Source organism: Garra rufa, chromosome 4 (genome assembly GCF_049309525.1).
Source record: "Garra rufa chromosome 4, GarRuf1.0, whole genome shotgun sequence".
Classification (NCBI taxonomy): domain Eukaryota; kingdom Metazoa; phylum Chordata; class Actinopteri; order Cypriniformes; family Cyprinidae; genus Garra; species Garra rufa.
In genome coordinates, this window is record NC_133364.1 from 53,405,537 (window position 1) to 53,423,391 (window position 17,855).

Consider the following 17,855-nt stretch of genomic DNA (forward strand, 5'->3'; position numbering starts at 1 on the left):
TCTCATGCTCAAAACTGCAAGTTTAATGCACATTTTAGGCTTCTCAAAATAGTTACTAGGAAAAAAAAAGTCAGAATTATGAGATAAAAAGTAGCAATTTTGAGAAGCCTAAAATATGAGTTGCAGTTTTGAGAAAATTCTAAATTTGTCCCCCAATTAAAAAAAAGGTATTCAATTAATTAATTAAAAACTACAATTGCAGTGACAAAAATAAACATTAATTGCAGTTCAAAATTCAAAGTATTTCACATTTTGAAAAATTCTCAGATGCTAAAAAAGGCATAATTGTTAGATAAAAACTCATATAATAATGAAAAAAAAAACCCAAAGTCTAAAATTGGAGATGTAAACTGTAAATTCTCGAAAAGGTAAAAAAAAAAGTATGAGTTGAGAAAAGTATCAATATTTTAGAAAAAAGTAATTGTGAAAAATCCTATCTATAATGTTTTATACAATATTGATTGTTTCAAAACAACATCACAGTCATAACAATAATGACTTAAGTGTTAATGCTGTAAAATTCATAAAACAAATTTGATTTCAGCTGTATAGAAGACAAATGTCGTTATTCAGATCAATTCATATACAGCATTTTCATTTTTAAAATTTTTTTTTCGTTTGGTTCCATTCCACTGATGTATGCAATATGTAACAAACAGACTTGCAATAAAATGATTGAAATGTTTATTTCATCAAAACGTCTGTATTTTCAATCTTTAAATAAAACAGACACCAAAGATGTGGACTGAAGTCTTGTTTATTGTATGACAAACATGTAGAGAAACACCTTTGAGGTTTTGCTAAGGGACAGATGAGAGATTCAGACAGTGGAGAACTTGGGTAACTGGTTCCCGAGGATGACCTGCCGCTCCACTCCTTGCTCTGAGATGATGGCCAGCCGGACCACACCACCGCTGGAGCCGTCTCTCTCCATGGCCAGAGTCAGCGCTGCACACAGAGACACACACAGACTGTTCAGATCAATACTAACAAACTGAAAGCTCTGTGCACTGCAAAAAATGCTTTTCTAGCTTAGATTTTTTGTCTTGTTTCCAGCCAAAATATCTAAAAATTCTTAAATCAAGAAGGATTTTCTAGACGAGTAAAAATCATTTTCTTGTTTTCAGAAAAAACTACTCAAAATTGTGTTTTTGCTTAGAACAAGACAAAAAAAATCTGCCAATGGGGTAAGAAAAAAAAAATCTTATTTCAAACAGAATGAATGGGCCTTAGAATGAATTTAAACTATTTTACGCTCCTATAACTTTTGTTAGAGTAAAAAAAATTAAAAACAAGGACAAAATATGCGTGTTAGAGAATGTGGAAATGTGTCGTTAATGTTTATGTCCTTCATATCAGTCTGTCAGAAAACGCTCTAGACTTATTCTTGGCTGGATAACTCTAGCAGGTTTAAAAAGCTTTTTAATAATAAATATGAATGCAGTTTGGATTAAATAAATCAATCAAATAAAACCCTGTTTAGTTTGGTAATACTTTACAATAAGATCAAATTCCTGCATCATCTCACATAAACTTAAGAGTAAGTGAACAATTTATTTTGACAACATTAACTCATGTTTGTGAATGTTATTTAATACAAACACATGCTCGTTCATGTTTAACAGATTAACATGATTTTATGCATTAGTAAATGTTGAAATTAGCCTAAGAATAATTGCCATGTAACTACTGTTTATTGTTAGGCGATGTTATCTAAGAAATGAAAATTGTAAAGTGTTTTTAATACTGCAGTTTCCATCTGTGATAGACACTGGTCTTAATATATGTAATCTAAATTTATTATAACAGCTGAGGTTTGTTGTTTACTGAAAATTCATATTTTCTGGTCAGACTTGGCCCACTGCTTTACTCAAGTATATTATATTTTATTTTTACAGTTGCAGATTGAGGAAGATCATGAAACACCCCAGAAAACTCTAAAACAGACAACGGATACAGATGTTTTTCAGCAGCAGCAGAAATGAGACAAAAAATGTTTATGCCTGTAATTTATTTAGATGTTATTTTATTACTAAAATGTTTACGATCCTTGAAATACTTTTTTGACCTGTGGAAAAACTTAAAATGTTACGCAAGTATAAAGAATGCCACTGTTTTTTTGTCAATTTTATTTTTGTTTAACGTTATTAATAAAAAAAACAGTGTGTTGCTCAATTATTGTGTTATTGTGTTTTGCTTTGGTACCGAGAACCGTGGATTTTCAATGGTATTGGTACCGAATACTGAAATTTTGGTACCGTGAAAACTAGGGGTGTGATGAGACACTTATCTCACGAGAACGAGACGAGACACCAGATTTGTAAACTTTTTTAAAGAAATCCTCAATGATGAAACATATAGGGGAAAATAGTATTTTATTCAACAAAAACACACAAAATGCAAAAAAAAAAAAGTAGGTGCATTTTGATATGAACTTGTATTTTATGAAATTAAACTTCTATTTTAATTAATTATATGCAGTGATAAACATGTAAAGTAATGCTGCATGATTCTGGATAAACTGAAAAACTATTTTCTTTTAGAAACTGGAGATCACGATTCTGAAGAAAAGGAGGATTAGAAATCTAAACAAAATGACGTCATTCACTAGTGCTTCTGAAAGTTATGTTGTTCATTGCTTAAGTCTAAATTTTAACAACAACAAAAAAAATAAGTAAGAAAGGAGCCAGTGTGTCAATTAATAAAGACTTGTTTCACTATTGGAGTCTCTTGAATGTTTAATTCAATGACAAATACTTTTTTTTTTTTTAAAGTGCAGTTGTCGCCACCTCCTGGCGAAGAGAATAAATGTTGCTCTACATAGATGTTTGAAAATACTTTGGTTTTGATGGCTACTGTAGACAATAAGTGTTTACACCCAAACTATAAGCTTTTATCCCAGTGCTTCTGTTATTTAAACGTCTGTAACAAAGACATAATGATGATTTTGTGGTTAAAGAGACTGTTTGTGTTGCTCTTTCTGAAACAGCAGCAGTAAGAACGCAGATATGTCTTCATTAACTTTCACATGTAAGCGTCAGTGGAGCGTGAAACAGTTGTAATAGACATCGCTGAATCCTTGTCATTCATGAATAAGATCGCGTGGGTGTTTGAACAGAGATGGTGATATTTTAACTATTAGTCATGCAGCTCTAATGTAAACACTGCTAAATGTTTTGCCATCATCTCGTCACACCCCTAGCGACAACACTATGTGACACTTCTAAACAGCAAGTCATTTTATGATCCAACTGATTCAAAAGATACAAAAGGTTTAAAGTTGCAACTTAGAGAAAAATCAGAGCAAAAAGTTGCTTTTAAATAGTTTTGAACAACAAGAGTCAGTGTGTGGCGCTTTGAAACAGTGAATCATTCCACACAGCAACTGCTTTAATGGTTTGGAAATCTTTGGATCAATCGATGTCACAATTTAGAGAAAAATTATCAGAAATGTGAGATTGAAAGTTTACATTTTGAGAAAAAAAAGAAAGAGATATACTCAATTGCATGGTAAAAAAAAAAAAGTCTCAATTTGGCTGGATTTGTTACATTTACACTATTTTGACAAGCAAGAATGACTTGTGTGCAAGCACTTCAGTTGCATTTGCGACTGAAAACTACTTCGTGTGACTATGAGTATATTTGTGTTTGACCTGAGGGAAGCTTCAAAGGTTTCTACGTGCTTTTGAAGCGTTGAGTAATGTATCACAGACATATCTCACCAATCCTTTCAGAAACAAAGTGTAGAGAGAGTGTGAATAAGAGTTTGATGGTGCAGTGGAGAGAGCTTCATTAATTATAATGGAGCTTTGTGAGATCGCGATGAACTAAGATGAGTGACAGCTTTTAATGATTTATTTTTTATTTTTATGATCAACATTTTTTATTCAGATTTTTAGTTTCAATTCAGAAACATTACAATTCACGGTTCATAGAGAAAAAAAAATTATATATTATGTGTACAAACAGATGCCATGAAGCTGACCACTTGTACACTAAAAGAGGAAAAGGAATATGAGAAATAAAAGTCAGATAAGCATAAGGATGTCAACTAGCTTTTAATGATTTTTAAGGGAGTTTGTAAATGAGATATTGATTTAATATAGTATAATTATAATAAAATTATTATTAAGCCTGATTTTGCTCCATTTCGTTGACAAAAATAGCTTGAAAGAGTCACAATCGAGCTGCTGCACATCTCTATTCAAACACAGCTGTGTTTCACTTATGAATGAACGTGTGTTTTTAAACATATCTAGTGAGTCAATGATTCAATTTCCCATTTATAAAGAATGCTTGCTTTATTTTTGAATGAATCAGCTGTTCGAACGAATCAAATGAATGAATGATTCAGTGATTAAATCAGCGACTTGCCGCCATCTACTGGGAGATTGAGTTTCATTTTTAAAGCATCTTTTCAGTTATTTAAATCATTTAATATTTCTATATCCAAAATGTTAAATTTAAAACGTGAATTTATTTGCACTCATGCCACCTCTGAGCCTCATTAAACATGCAAATACACCTACAAGACACTTCTGTGCCACCTCTGTAGTACAAATAAATGTGTTACTGATTTCATTTGATTGGTTACTTATTCTTGTTCTGTTGTTTTAATTAGATTGTTTGAAATAATTTTAACAAATTTGACAAAAGATGACATACTTTTAATAAAGTTAGAAAACGCACCTTTAATTTACTTTCAAATAAAAGTCAAATATCACCTCGTAATGGCAAGGCTAATTTTTGATCAGATTTTTGGATTACTGATAAGAAGGCGCTCCTAAATTTTTAAAAAATCATTTTGCAAAAAAAAAAGTTTGATTTAAAGTAATTTTCAGGGGAAAAAAAACTATAAATTTACTGTTTTTAGAAATGCAATAAAAAAAAACTATTTTGAGAAGTCCAAAATATGAGAAAGACTTGCGCTCCTAAATTTAAAAAAAATCATTTTGCAAAAAAAAAAAAGTTTGATTTAAAGTAATTTTCAGGGGAAAAAAAACTATAAATTTACTGTTTTTAGAAATGCAATAAAAAAAAACTATTTTGAGAAGTCCAAAATATGAGAAAGACTTGCGCTCCTAAATTTAAAAAAAATAATTTTGCAAAAAAAGTTTGATTTAAAGTAATTTTCAGGGGAAAAAAACTATAAATTTACTGTTTTTAGAAATGCAATTAAAAAAACTATTTTGAGAAGTCCAAAATATGAGAAAGACTTGCGCTCCTAAATTTAAAAAAAATAATTTTGCAAAAAAAAGTTTGATTTAAAGTAATTTTCAGAAAAAAAAAAAAAAACTATAAATTTACTGTTTTTAGAAATGCAATAAAAAAAAAACTATTTTGAGAAGTCCAAAATATGAGAAAGACTTGCGCTCCTAAATTTTTAAAAAATCATTTTGCAAAAAAAAAGTTTGATTTAAAGTAATTTTCAGAAAAAAAAAAAACTATAAATTTACTGTTTTTAGAAATGCAATTAAAAAAACTATTTTGAGAAGTCCAAAATATGAGAAAGACTTGCGCTCCTAAATTTTAAAAAAATAATTTTGCAAAAAAAGTTTGATTTAAAGTAATTTTCAGAAGAAAAAAAAACTATAAATTTACTGTTTTTAGAAATGCAATAAAAAAAAAACTATTTTGAGAAGTCCAAAATATGAGACAGACTTGCAGTTTTCCCCCCCAAAAATTCTAAGTTTTCAAAAACCTTAGCTTCTCCAATCAACTGTGTGTGTGACAGACCTTCTGCAGTGAATTTGAGACACTCCTCTTTGGTCATTCCGGTTTTGTAGTTTGAATCCACAAATCCGTAGATGTAGCTGCTGCCGGATCCTCCCACAGACACCGGCTGCCTGGTCATCATGCCTCCGACTGGAACAGTGTACACCTGAACACACACACACACAGATGAGCCTATTTCTCCATCTGTGTCTCAGATTCGTGCTCCTGCTGAAGCCTTACCTGTCCGCCTCTCCGTTTGTCCCACCCAGCCACGATGATCCCGGCCATCAGCTCCTCTCTGTACCTGTAGCACATGTCCCGGAACAGACTGGCCGCCGTCTGGACCAGAGGAGCCTCGTCCAGCTCGATGCTGAATGAGAGAAAGAAGCCGAGAGTTAGCGCATCAGAGAGCGCCAGAGGGGTCGCAGTAGAAGCCGTGTGTGCCGCGGTACCTGTGGAAGCCCAGCTGATAGGTGACGGCGTCCGCGATGGCCTGGGTATCCGCCGCCGAACCCGAGCGGCAGCAGAAGATGCGATCGTGGATGGGAGTGAGCTTATCCGTCACGCGGTTGGCGATGTAAGCCCTGCACAGATTACGTCAACCAGTTACACACGCTGCTGGAATCATCAGAGTTAGAAGATAAACTCATATTAATCAGTCTCTCTCTTACCCGGTGGTGGTGCGGGAGTCAGCGCCCATCACAACCCCACCGTCAAACTCCACCGCCATGATGGTGGTCTGAACAAAACACAATCACATTACTACAGGGAGCTATGAAAGATTATGTCCAGCACAGGAGAGAAAAAAAATCATATATTTATATCTCAGATTGGTATTCAATATTTGGAAAAGCTGTGCACTGTTAGAATTCTGAGGAAAGACTCATAGTTTTACAATTTTAAGATGCAATTTTGAGGAAAAAAATAAAAATAAAGTTGAGATATAAAATTGCTTTTGCTTGAAAAAGAGCTGTGAGATAAAGGCAGGTTCAATTCAAGGTATAAATTTACTATTTAAAGGAAAGAAAGAAAAAGAATCCAAAATGTGAGCTATAAATGCAGAATTGTGAGATAAAAAATTTATTTAAAAAAAAGTACAAAATTGCAGTTTTGAGAAATTCAAAGTACCACATAAAATAAATGAATTGCAGCTTTGAGAAAATTTTGACATTCCAAAAATAAATAAATAAATACACTGTAGCTTTGAGAAAATTCCAAAAAAAAAGTATTATAAATAAATAAAAGTATTGAGAAAAATCAAAGAAGCGCCATAAATAAATAAAATTAACTGTAGTTTTGAGAAAATTCAAAACTACAATTTATGTCCAGCACAGAAAAAAACAAACAAAACATTTTATATCTCGTATATCATATCATATATTTATATCTCAGATTGGTATTCAATATTTGGAAAAGCTGTGCACTGTAAACTCACTATTCTGAGGACAGAGTCATAATTTCACAATTTTAAGATGTAAACTTGCAATTTTGAGAAAAATAATAAAAATAAAGTTGAGATATAAAACTGCTTTTGCTAGAAAAAGAGCTGTGAGATGAAGGCAGGTTCAACTCGAGGTATAAATTTACTATTTAAAAGAAAGAAGAAAATCCAAAATGTGAGCTATATACTCAGAATTGTGAGATAAAAAATTAAAAGTCCAAAATTGCAGTTTTGAGAAAATTCAAAGGACCACATAAAATAAATGCATTGTAGCTTTGAGAAAATTTAGAGATACCAAAAATAAATAAATAAACACACTGTAGTTTTGAGAAAATTCAATAAAGTATTATGAATAAATAAAAGTATTGAGAAAATTCAAAGAAGCGCCATAAATAAATAAAATAAACTGTAGTTTTGAGAAAATTGTGTGCACTCTACATTCAGAATTCTGAGGACAGAGTCATAATTTCACAATTTTAAAGATTTAAACTTGCAATTTTGAGAAATAATAAAATAAAGATATAAACCTGTTGTTGCTAGAAAAAAATCTGCGAGATAAACGTAGGTAAGTAATAAATATCATAATTTTGCTAGAAAAAAGAACAATTCAAGGTTTAAACCCAGTATTTAAAAGGAAGGGAAAAAAAATCCAAAATGTGAGTGAGATATACCCCCCCCCCCCAAAAAAAAGAAAAAAAAAAATCCAAAATGCCAGTTTAAAAAAAATTGTCCAAAAAATAAAATAATAATAAATTAATTAAACATAAAATTGCAGTTTTGAGGAAATTAAAAGTAATAAATAAATAAATAAATAAATTGTAGTGTTGAGAAAATTTAAACAAGTGCCAAAAATAAATAAATTGTAGTTTTGAGAAAATTCTAAGTGCCAATAATAAATAAATAAATAAATAAAATAAACTGTAGTTGGAGAAATTAGAGAAAAATTAAAGTACCATAAAAAACTAAATAAATAACTAAAATAATTAACAAAATAATAAAGTTTAAAATAAAAATCTAAGTACTACAAATAATAAAAAAAAAAAGTTGAGGAAATTCATTATTAGTTTGTTAACTAAAGAACCTTATTGTAAAGTGTTACCAATAAATAAATACATTTGTAGTTGAGAAAATTCAAAGCTCCCAAAAAATAAATAAATGAATAAAATAAACTCTAGTTGAGAGAACATTTAAATGTCCCAAAAATAAATAAATAAATAGCAAAGAAAAAAAGAAAAATTTAAGCAAATTAATTGCAGTTGAGAGGACAACATTTGAAATAAACTCTCAGATGCTAAAAAAGCCAAAACTGTTAGACAAAAAAAGAGAAAAAACACAAACTAATTGTAAGACAAAAATGAGCCAAAAATGAGAAAGTGACATAAACTTGTAGAAAACGAGATCTTAAATTGAAGATATAAACTCACAAATCCTAAAAAAGTCAACTGTGAGAAAATTGCCATTTTGAAATTGAGAAGTGAATTGAGATAAAAGTATAAATCTTTTAGGAAAAAAAGTAACAATTGCAATATTAAAAAGGTGACAATTCTAAAAATACAATTACTGTAATTATATTACAAACTTGGAGTCTTTGAAAAAGACTGAGAATTGTAAGACAAAAGTGGGAATTTAAAAAAAAGTTGTAAAATATAAAGTTTATAAAAAAATCAGAAATACAAATTCGCATTTTCTAGAATACACACACACACACACACACACACACACACACACACACACACACACACACGCACACACACACACGCACACACACACACACACGCACACACACACACACACACACAATAAACTAAGTGATTTTAACAAGATAAACAATAAGTTTAATGTTTATTACTGCCATATCATCTGCTCGTGCTTTGTTTCATCTACAATAATGATAATAATGTCATAGCTAGGAACCACGCTAGTATATTAAATAAACAAGCATAAATAGTAGAAAAATCAAATGTATCTATGTATCTAATGTAAATATGAGAATATATTGAGTTCAATCCGAATGAGCTTATTGTTGAGTTCTGCTGTTTCACGATCTGCTGCATCATTCACAGCTAATGAGCTAATAAACGCGTTATCCTACAGCATAACTCAATCCTTTCAGATTATTATCATAATTATGTGTTCTTCTCACCCCTGTGCTGACTTCCTTCTCCGTCCAGTCGGGATATAAATCATTATAATTGTTTAAAGTAGAAACATTAGCAGGAAACTGCAGCGCTGTAGCCATCTTGACCGAAGAACGTAACTGAAGGACCCCACGGCAGGAGACCAAACATGCGCCTGTCTTAAACGAACACATACGCCTGATACACCCACAGCAGACGCGGAAATACATTATAGAGCTTAAACAATAATATTTATTTATTTATTTATTTATTAATTGATTTATTTTAAATCAATGTTCGTTTGAAGCATATTAGATCGCTCTGCTGTTTCAAGCGGAATTTTGACACTCGTTCAGGCAGCTGTCGAGTCAGTCTCAGGGCAGACGCCGAGCGGAAGGTAAATAATAAAATTCATCAACATTTACTACATTAAATATCCTGTAAATTAACTTCAAAATTGATCGTGGAAACTGTATTTCTCTTTCGTGTAATTTAATTCTGTGATCGCGTGTTGTTTATGATAGTAATGTTGAGGAGGATGCAGTTTGTGTCACAAATGTTATACTCTCATATTAATACTCTCTGATTTCTGTCATTTCTCTCAGATGACTGTCCATAACTTGTACATATTTGATCGCAATGGCATCTGCCTGCATTACAGCGAATGGAACCGCAAGAAACAAGCCGGAATCTCCAAAGATGAGGTTTAGAAAAACAAAAACAAACACAATCTTACTGTTTTTTTTTCTTGTTTCCTGCCAAAATATCAAAAAATTCTTAAATCAAGAAGGATTTTCTAGACGAGGGAAAATTAGTTTCGTTTTCATTAAAAAAACAAGTTAAAATGAAGTGAGTTTTTGCTTAGAATCTTAATAATCTGCCAAAGGGGTAAGAAAAAAATATTTTATTTTAGACACAAAACAAGATTATTTTTTTTACCCCATTAACAGATTATTTTGCTTGTTTCAAGCCAAAACGCACTTAATTTTGACTTTTTTTTTTTTTTTCTGAAAACGAGACAATTTTTACTCGTCTAGAAAATCCTTCTTGATTCGGAATTTTTAGATATTTTGGCTGAATACAAGACAAAAAATCTAGGTAAGAATTTTTTTTTTTGCAGTGTATGTTATAATTTTAGTCATATGAAACTTTCTGTTATTTTTTTGTTCATATTCCTGTTCTATTTATTTATTTGTAATTAAAAAAGTAAACAAAACTGATGCGTTTATTTGATTAAAAATACAGAAAAAAATTATATTGTGAAATAATGATGAATTTATTTCTATGATCAAAGCTGAATTTTTCAGCATCATTACTGCAGTCTTCATTCATTCATTCTTCTCCATTCTAATATACTGATTTATTATCAATGTTGGAAACTGTTTTTTGGAACCTGTGATACCTCAAAAACAACAGCATTTATTTTAAATAAAAAAATCTTTTCTAACATCATACACTACTGTTCAAAAGTTTATTCTTTAAAAAAAAAAGAAATGAATAGTTTTATTCAGCAAGGTTGTGTTAAGTTGATTAAAAAGTGATAGTAACGACTTACGTTGTTCGAAAAGATTTATATTTTGAATAAATGCTGTTCTTTTGAACTTTTTATTCATCAAAGAATCCTGAAAAAAGTATCACAGGTTCCAAAAAAATATTAAGCAGCACATGTTTCCAACACTGATAATAAAAGTAATAAATCAGCATATTAGAATGATTTCTGAAAGATCATGTGTGTAACAGCTAATGAAAATTCAGCTGTGCATTACAGAAATAAATTATATTTTAAAGTATATTAAATAAAAAAAAATGTTATTTTGAATTGCTGTAATATTTCATAATATTACTTTTTTCTGTATTTTTGATTAAATAAATAGAACGTTGATGAGCAGAAGACACTTAAAAAAAAAACATTAAAAATCTTACTGATCCCAAACATTTGTGCAGCACTGTATATATATATATATATATATATATATATATATGTGTGTGTGTGTGTGTGTGTGTGTGTGTGTGTGTGTGTGTGTGTGTGTGTGTGTGTGTGGTCTATATGTATGCTCATGTTGTTATAGATGTAGTTATCTGTTCTCTGTTTGATCAGGAGTTTAAGCTAATGTACGGGATGCTGTTCTCCATCCGATCCTTCGTCAGTAAGATGAGTCCGGTGGACATGTATCCTTTATCTGGTCAGAGCGCTGATGTGTGTGTGTGTGTGTGTGTGTGTGTGTGTGTGTGTGTGTGCGCTCATGTTCTCCTTGACTGAATTCTTCAGGAAAGATGGCTTTCTGGCATTTCAGACCAGCCGTTATAAACTGCATTATTACGAAACTCCAACGGGAATCAAACTGGTGATGAACACAGACCTCGGTGTGCCGAATTGTAGAGACACACTGCAGCAGATCTACAGCACGGTAACACACACACACACACACACACACACACACACACATAGAGTAGCAGGGGTACTGCAGGCCCTAAGCAGTTGTACATGTGGTTTGATCAAATTCAAGACCATAAAGTAATAAATGTGACCCTGGACCACAAAACCAGTCATAAGAGTCATTTTTTTAAATGTACATCATCTGAAAGCTGAAATAAATAAGCTTTTCATTGATGTCTGGTTTGTTAGGATAGGACAACATTTGGCTGAGGTACAACTAAATTGAAAATCTGTAACCTGCGGATGCAAAAAATCTAAATACTGAGAAAATCGCCTTTAAAGTTGTGCAAATGAAGTTCTTAGCAATGCATATTAAGTTTTGATATATTTATGGTAAGAAATGTACAAAATATCTTCATGGAACATGATCTTAATTTCCTAATGCCTTTAAGATAAGAGAAAAATCATTAATTTTGACCCATACAATGTATTGTTGGCTATTGCTAACAAATATACCTGTGCTACTTAAGACTATTTTGTTTTGTGCTCCAGGGTCACATATATTTAAAAAAAAAAGATCTAATAAAATACCAAAATGACTTAAAGGTGCCATAGAATGGAAAACTGTATTTACCTTGGCATAGTTAAATAATAACAGTTCAGTACATGGACATGACATCCCATGAGTCTCAAACACCATCGTTTCCTCCTTCTTAAATAAATCTGGTGTTTGCAAAAGACACTGAAAAATAGGTCAATTCCAACTTAACACTGACTATTGCGCAATAGTCCCGATCGTTAATAGTTACGCCCCCAACATTTGCATCGCCCAATCATCAGATGATCTCCTGATAGGATATTGTGAAAAAACAAAGCAAGGAGAATAGTGAAAATGGCAGATCACGGGAATAAATGTTATGTTCCACCTTGTGCAGGGGATGTCACTCTGTGAAACAGCCAATCAGAGCAGAGCTCCTCATTAATATTCAGGAACCTTCCAAATAAGGCAATAACAGAGAGATTTCATTCTAGGGACAAATCCTAGGGTTGTAAATGGAGCTGTAAAACCGTTTCTGGAGAATTTTTACCCTCCTCCTATGCCATATGCCATATGTAGATCTCAGAGAACAATTTAAAATATTCCCTCAATGCATTCTATGGCACCTTTAAACATGAACTAAAATACAAATGAAAACCCAAACGTAAAAATACAAAAAACTTTGTAAAAAAAATAAAATAAATAAAAACAATAAAAGTGTGACATAATTGGGCCACTCCACATCAAATCAACCAGAAATATTTTTTTCTGAAGAAAGATAGACATGTATAGTAAAAGACAAAATATTACATTTAAAGGAGTAGTTCACTTTCAGAACAAATATTTACAGATAATTTACCCCCTCGTCATCCAAGATGTTCATGTCTTTCTTTCTTCAGTCGTAAAGAAGTTAAGTTTTTTGAGGAAAACTTTCTAGGAATGTTCTCCATATAGTGGACTTCTATGGTGCCCCAAGTTTGAACTTCCAAAATGCAGTTTAAATGCAGCTTCGAAGGACTCTAAACCAGGGCTATTCAATTGGCGGCCCGCCAATCATCTTCGTCCGGCCCGAGGGAGCAGCAGGTGGCTTGAATGGTTTTTGCACTAATTAGTTTGTCCACTAGGCGGCGGGCCAGCCAAAAAAAGAAAAGCGAGAGAGCCAAGAACCACAACAATCTACCGGAGATCGCAACATCAATAGACGGCAGATTTGACAAGCACTTGTAGGGCTCCAGTACGGAGCCCCTTACGTCACCTGTAGAAGAAAAATAATTAATCCGTGGGGACGGTTTTGCAATTCGTTCCCTCAGTTTATAAACCGTACTCACGAATTCTTAAATTGTTCCCTCGGTTTAACAATTCATGCCCACGGATTAACAAACCGTGCCCACGAATTTCCAATCCGTGCGCTCAGATTTTGTAAACCGTACCCTCGGATTTTGAATCCGTACCCACAAATTCATAATCCGTGCGCACGCTTTCGCAATCCGTTCCCACATTTTGTAAACTGCTCTCACGGATTTGTGATTATGATAAGCTTTTCACCCAGAGTTAGATGCATGCTGCACTATTAATGTTATAAGGCCTATTATTACATTGCATTTAGTTTGAGAGCAAAGGAATGGTAACATCACCTGTACATTATTTGTTTTGTATTGCTTTTTACCTTCTCCTCTCCAAAACTCGTTTTTTTTTAATTCAGGTAATTTTATATTTTGAAAAATATTATTATATAAAACAAAGCCGTTTGAACAGCGCTCTTCACTTATTATTTTATTTTGGTACCATGACCGCACTTACAAAACAGGCTTCTTTTTATCGTTTATTTTACATTAATAACCAATAGGTTAAAACACATGATGTTTTGGCAGCTAATCTATTGGTGATTAATATAAAATAAAGCTAAAAACTCTGTTTTGTTAGTGTTGCATAGTCTCATATAGCCTACTGAGAAATAAAGTTTAATAAATGCAAAACAATGCATCCAGCACTTAAACAGGTGTCCTGTTTGAATTTGGGGGCGGGGCCACAAATCCGTGAGAGCAGTTTACAAACTGTGGGAACGTATTACAAAAGCGTGCGCACGGATTATGAATTTGTGGGTACGGATTCAAAATCCGAGGGTACGGTTTACAAAATCTGAGCGCACGGATTGGAAATTCGTGGGCACGAATTGTTAAACCGAGGGAACAGTTTAAGAATTCGTGAGTACGGTTTATAAACTGAGGGAACGAATTGCAAAACCGTCCCCACGGATAAATTATTTTTCTTCTACAGGTGACGTAAGGGGCTCCGTACTCCAGACTGCGACCAAATGGTCGAATTTTTTCTGCCGGTGCGACTAAATTTTGTGAGCGGTCACAAAGGCGCGACCATCGCGTTATTCAACTCATACGCGCTGCTATTCCTGTTTCAAATGAGAAACATTAAACGGAAAACAAAGCGAAAGAGAAACCAAAAAGCGCCACGTTTGAGCTGCGCAGCGCGGACCGTTTATCAGCTCCGACCGCAACGCCAAAACACTTGTCCAAGCTCAGAACAGCCTCGGGAACCAAAGTTGATTTCGCGACACTGTTACTGCACAGTGCGAGATCCAGTGAAAAGTGTTTGATTTCGCCCAGAATAAATTAAGGTTGTTGAAAGATCAGTGAGAATCATTACAATTCTGCTCAGAAGTCTGTTATTAACAGCGCTGATGTCAAACAAACAGAAGTCACACCAACTTAAGCAAAGTCGAATGTTATTACAGTATTAATTTCAGGGTTTGTACAACCTTTTGAGAGAGAAATTCAATCACTTTTCAATGACTTTCAAGCATTTTCCAAAACCATTTTAAACACTTTATAACTCTTATGATCCAATTTGAATGTTATTTTGATGGACAAAATATACTTTGTGTTAAACAAACACTGATGTAAACATAAAATGACGATTATAACCAGTATATGGCAATAATAATCTGTATATTTTATGCATATACAATTTATAGTTTATGTAAAGATTGTTTTAAAATCACCTAAATTAAAAGCTGTTATATATTTCAGAGCCTATTAAATGTTGGGCTTCCAATTTTACTGTAATGTTGAATGGACATAATTAATATGTAAAACTGAGAGAAAATTCATTTAATAGAGACACCAGTAGCAATATTGATATCAATACTTCATTAATAATAGGCTACTTGGTAAAAAGATGCTATTAAACACATATTTTAAAATACTTTGTTGTTTCTACCTTAATTTGGAGGTTCATTGTTAAATTATGACAGTATAAATATATAAATATGCGATTATTCATGATTAATAAAAAAAAATTGATTTTTTTTTTTTTAATTGATTGTCAGACAGCACCTTAACCTTTTATAGATGTTGGTGTTGGTAATATTAGTTCATTTTAGTGAATATGCATTTAAATGTAATTGTCTTGGCCCGCTTCAAATTTCCAGTTCGATAATCCGGCCCTCAAATGGATCTAATTGAATAGCCCTGCTCTAAACGATCCCAGCCGAGGAAGAAGGGTCTTATCTAGCAAACGATTATTTTCAATACCATAGAACAGTCATTCCCAAAGGCGGGGTCCCGACCCACAAGTGGGTCGCGGGAGATTTTGTATGGGTCGCCAAGTCGAGCACTCTTTTTCAGTGCGCTATATACTCTTGATTAAAATTTATATGTGTAGTTCACCTATTAGCCGCTCGTCGTTTTCTTCTTCTTCCGCTTTCTTTTTTTGTTGTTGTTCTTTAGCTGCGCTCTGCATCGCCTGTTTCACACATACTCCGTCTGCAGTGCGTATGCGTTGCGTATTTTTTTTCGTACCCATGTTAACGGATTGGAGCGTTCACACTGCACGCGGTTGCTGTCCAGCAGTACGTCCCAGAAGCAGTGCGTTTGCAGCAGAGCAGCGATCATTTCGGCAGAATCTATTTTTTGCTGTGCTGCAAGCGCTGAATTAAAGTGACAGCGCATTGTTCGCTGTAAAAATGAACATGGATTGACACGAAAATGTCCCATAAATGCATATAAATGAAACCCACTTTTTCACAGTCAACACGTAGCTTTTTGGCTAGGTTTAAAATAAGCAAAAATGCAGTTTTAAAGAAAAAGGGAACATAATACGTGCACTTGTCCAGGCAGAAAAGTTCTTTAAAAGGATTGTTTTTAATAAAGATTTAATGCGAAAGAAAAGCATGAGAGCCGACTGTTTCTGTCTGTGGTAAGTTTTAATTAAAATATTTTTTGATAGCCCAATTTTTAATTAAAAAAAGGAAGCTATAGCCTCCCTATGTTGTGTTTAAATGTGTTGCAACTTGCTTGAGCAACTTTAATATACAAATCTAGAAGTCAAGTGCATTGAATAATACGTTGTTTTTATTGAGTTTAAACGTGAATATGTCTGTTATTGTATTAGTGTACTGAGATAAAAGAGGATCACAATGCTGAAAAAGCACTTTTTGATTTGATATCAAAATAACGGATAAATATTGTGTTTGTGGTAAACAACATTTTCTGCAAATCTGCAGTTTACTTAAATAAAAAAGATGTGCTTTGTCAAATATCTGTATCTCTTTTAAATAGTTAAGTGGAAGCATGACCTTAAAAATGGTCATACATATTTTGTTAATGCATAAATTCTCTTCGTGATATATGAACTATATGGGCCTAATGTTTATTGGGTCACAAGGATTTATCGACTTTAAAATGTGGGTCCCCAGAAAAAAAGTTTGGGAAACACTGCCATAGAAGATTATATGGAGAGAAATCCTGAAATGTTTTCCTCAAAAAACTATTTCTTCTCGACTGAAGAAAGAAAGACATGAACATCTTGGATGACAAGGGGGTGAGTAGGGCCTACATTATCTGTACGTTTTTATTCTGAAAGTGAACTGCTCCTTTAATGGATGAATATTTACTGAGTAATCCAATATTTTGTAGAGGGAGGTTAAAATGCCAATTTACACCTGAGATTCAGAGTCAAGTTACAGGGGTTGGAAATAACTTGTTTCAGGATTGTGTTTAAGAGCCCTACTCACTCAGTGAATATCACACATGTATGTCTTTACAATTGATTATGCACCGCTGATGAACTGTTTGTGTGTCTGTAGCTGTACGTGGAGTACATTGTGAAGAACCCACTGTGTGCGCTGGGCCAGTCTCTGCAGAGCGATCTGTTCAGCAGTAAACTGGACTCCTTCATCAGAGCGTTACCGTTCTTCAGCGTCCGCGCCGCCTGACCGCCGCTCCTCCGTAACCACAACTCCCTTCTTAAACATCATCTCTCACCAAATCTGTTTGAATAAACAACTCCTTTTTTCAATAATGACTTCGCCTTCCTGTCATTGTGTGTATGATGTTGTCGCTGCTCATGGCAGCAGATGAGTATGAAGAAACAGCATCATCAGTGTCTGGATGTGGTGTTTTTGGTTACTGTGTGCTGGGCTGCACTTATTATCAGAATGAGTTGTTCACTTTGATTTGGAAAAGACTTTTGCTGCTAGTGAGGTGAGTTATGGTTCTGTGGTGTAATAAGGTTTAATGATGGGTTAAAGTGTAGATTCTAGATGCATTTACAGAAATAATTGCACATGCATTTACATGCTGTTTTTTGTTATATAAGTACCGTAAAAAAATTGGATGCCCATTTATGCCACAGAACAAAAAAAAAAAAAAA

At 33.1% G+C, this 17,855-nt stretch overlaps 2 protein-coding genes across 2 annotated transcripts; one reads left to right on the forward strand and one right to left on the reverse strand.

The window, feature by feature from the left end:
* Positions 1-741: 741 nt before the first annotated feature.
* Positions 742-9,418, reverse strand: LOC141334155 (proteasome subunit beta type-6-like). The gene is made up of 6 exons (XM_073839289.1): positions 9,300-9,418; positions 6,387-6,454; positions 6,168-6,299; positions 5,956-6,085; positions 5,737-5,881; positions 742-948 (listed from the first exon to the last, which is right to left on the reverse strand). Exons 1-6 carry the CDS (start codon positions 9,393-9,395, stop codon positions 821-823), a joined length of 699 nt encoding a protein of 232 aa, XP_073695390.1. The 5' UTR covers positions 9,396-9,418; the 3' UTR covers positions 742-820.
* A 198-nt stretch (positions 9,419-9,616) lies between these two features.
* Positions 9,617-17,504, forward strand: LOC141334156 (trafficking protein particle complex subunit 1-like). The gene is made up of 5 exons (XM_073839290.1): positions 9,617-9,670; positions 9,879-9,977; positions 11,372-11,442; positions 11,543-11,681; positions 17,290-17,504. The coding sequence occupies exons 2-5, from the start codon at positions 9,879-9,881 to the stop codon at positions 17,416-17,418; spliced, it is 438 nt and encodes a 145-aa protein (XP_073695391.1). The 5' UTR covers positions 9,617-9,670; the 3' UTR covers positions 17,419-17,504.
* The last annotated feature ends 351 nt before the right edge of the window (positions 17,505-17,855 follow it).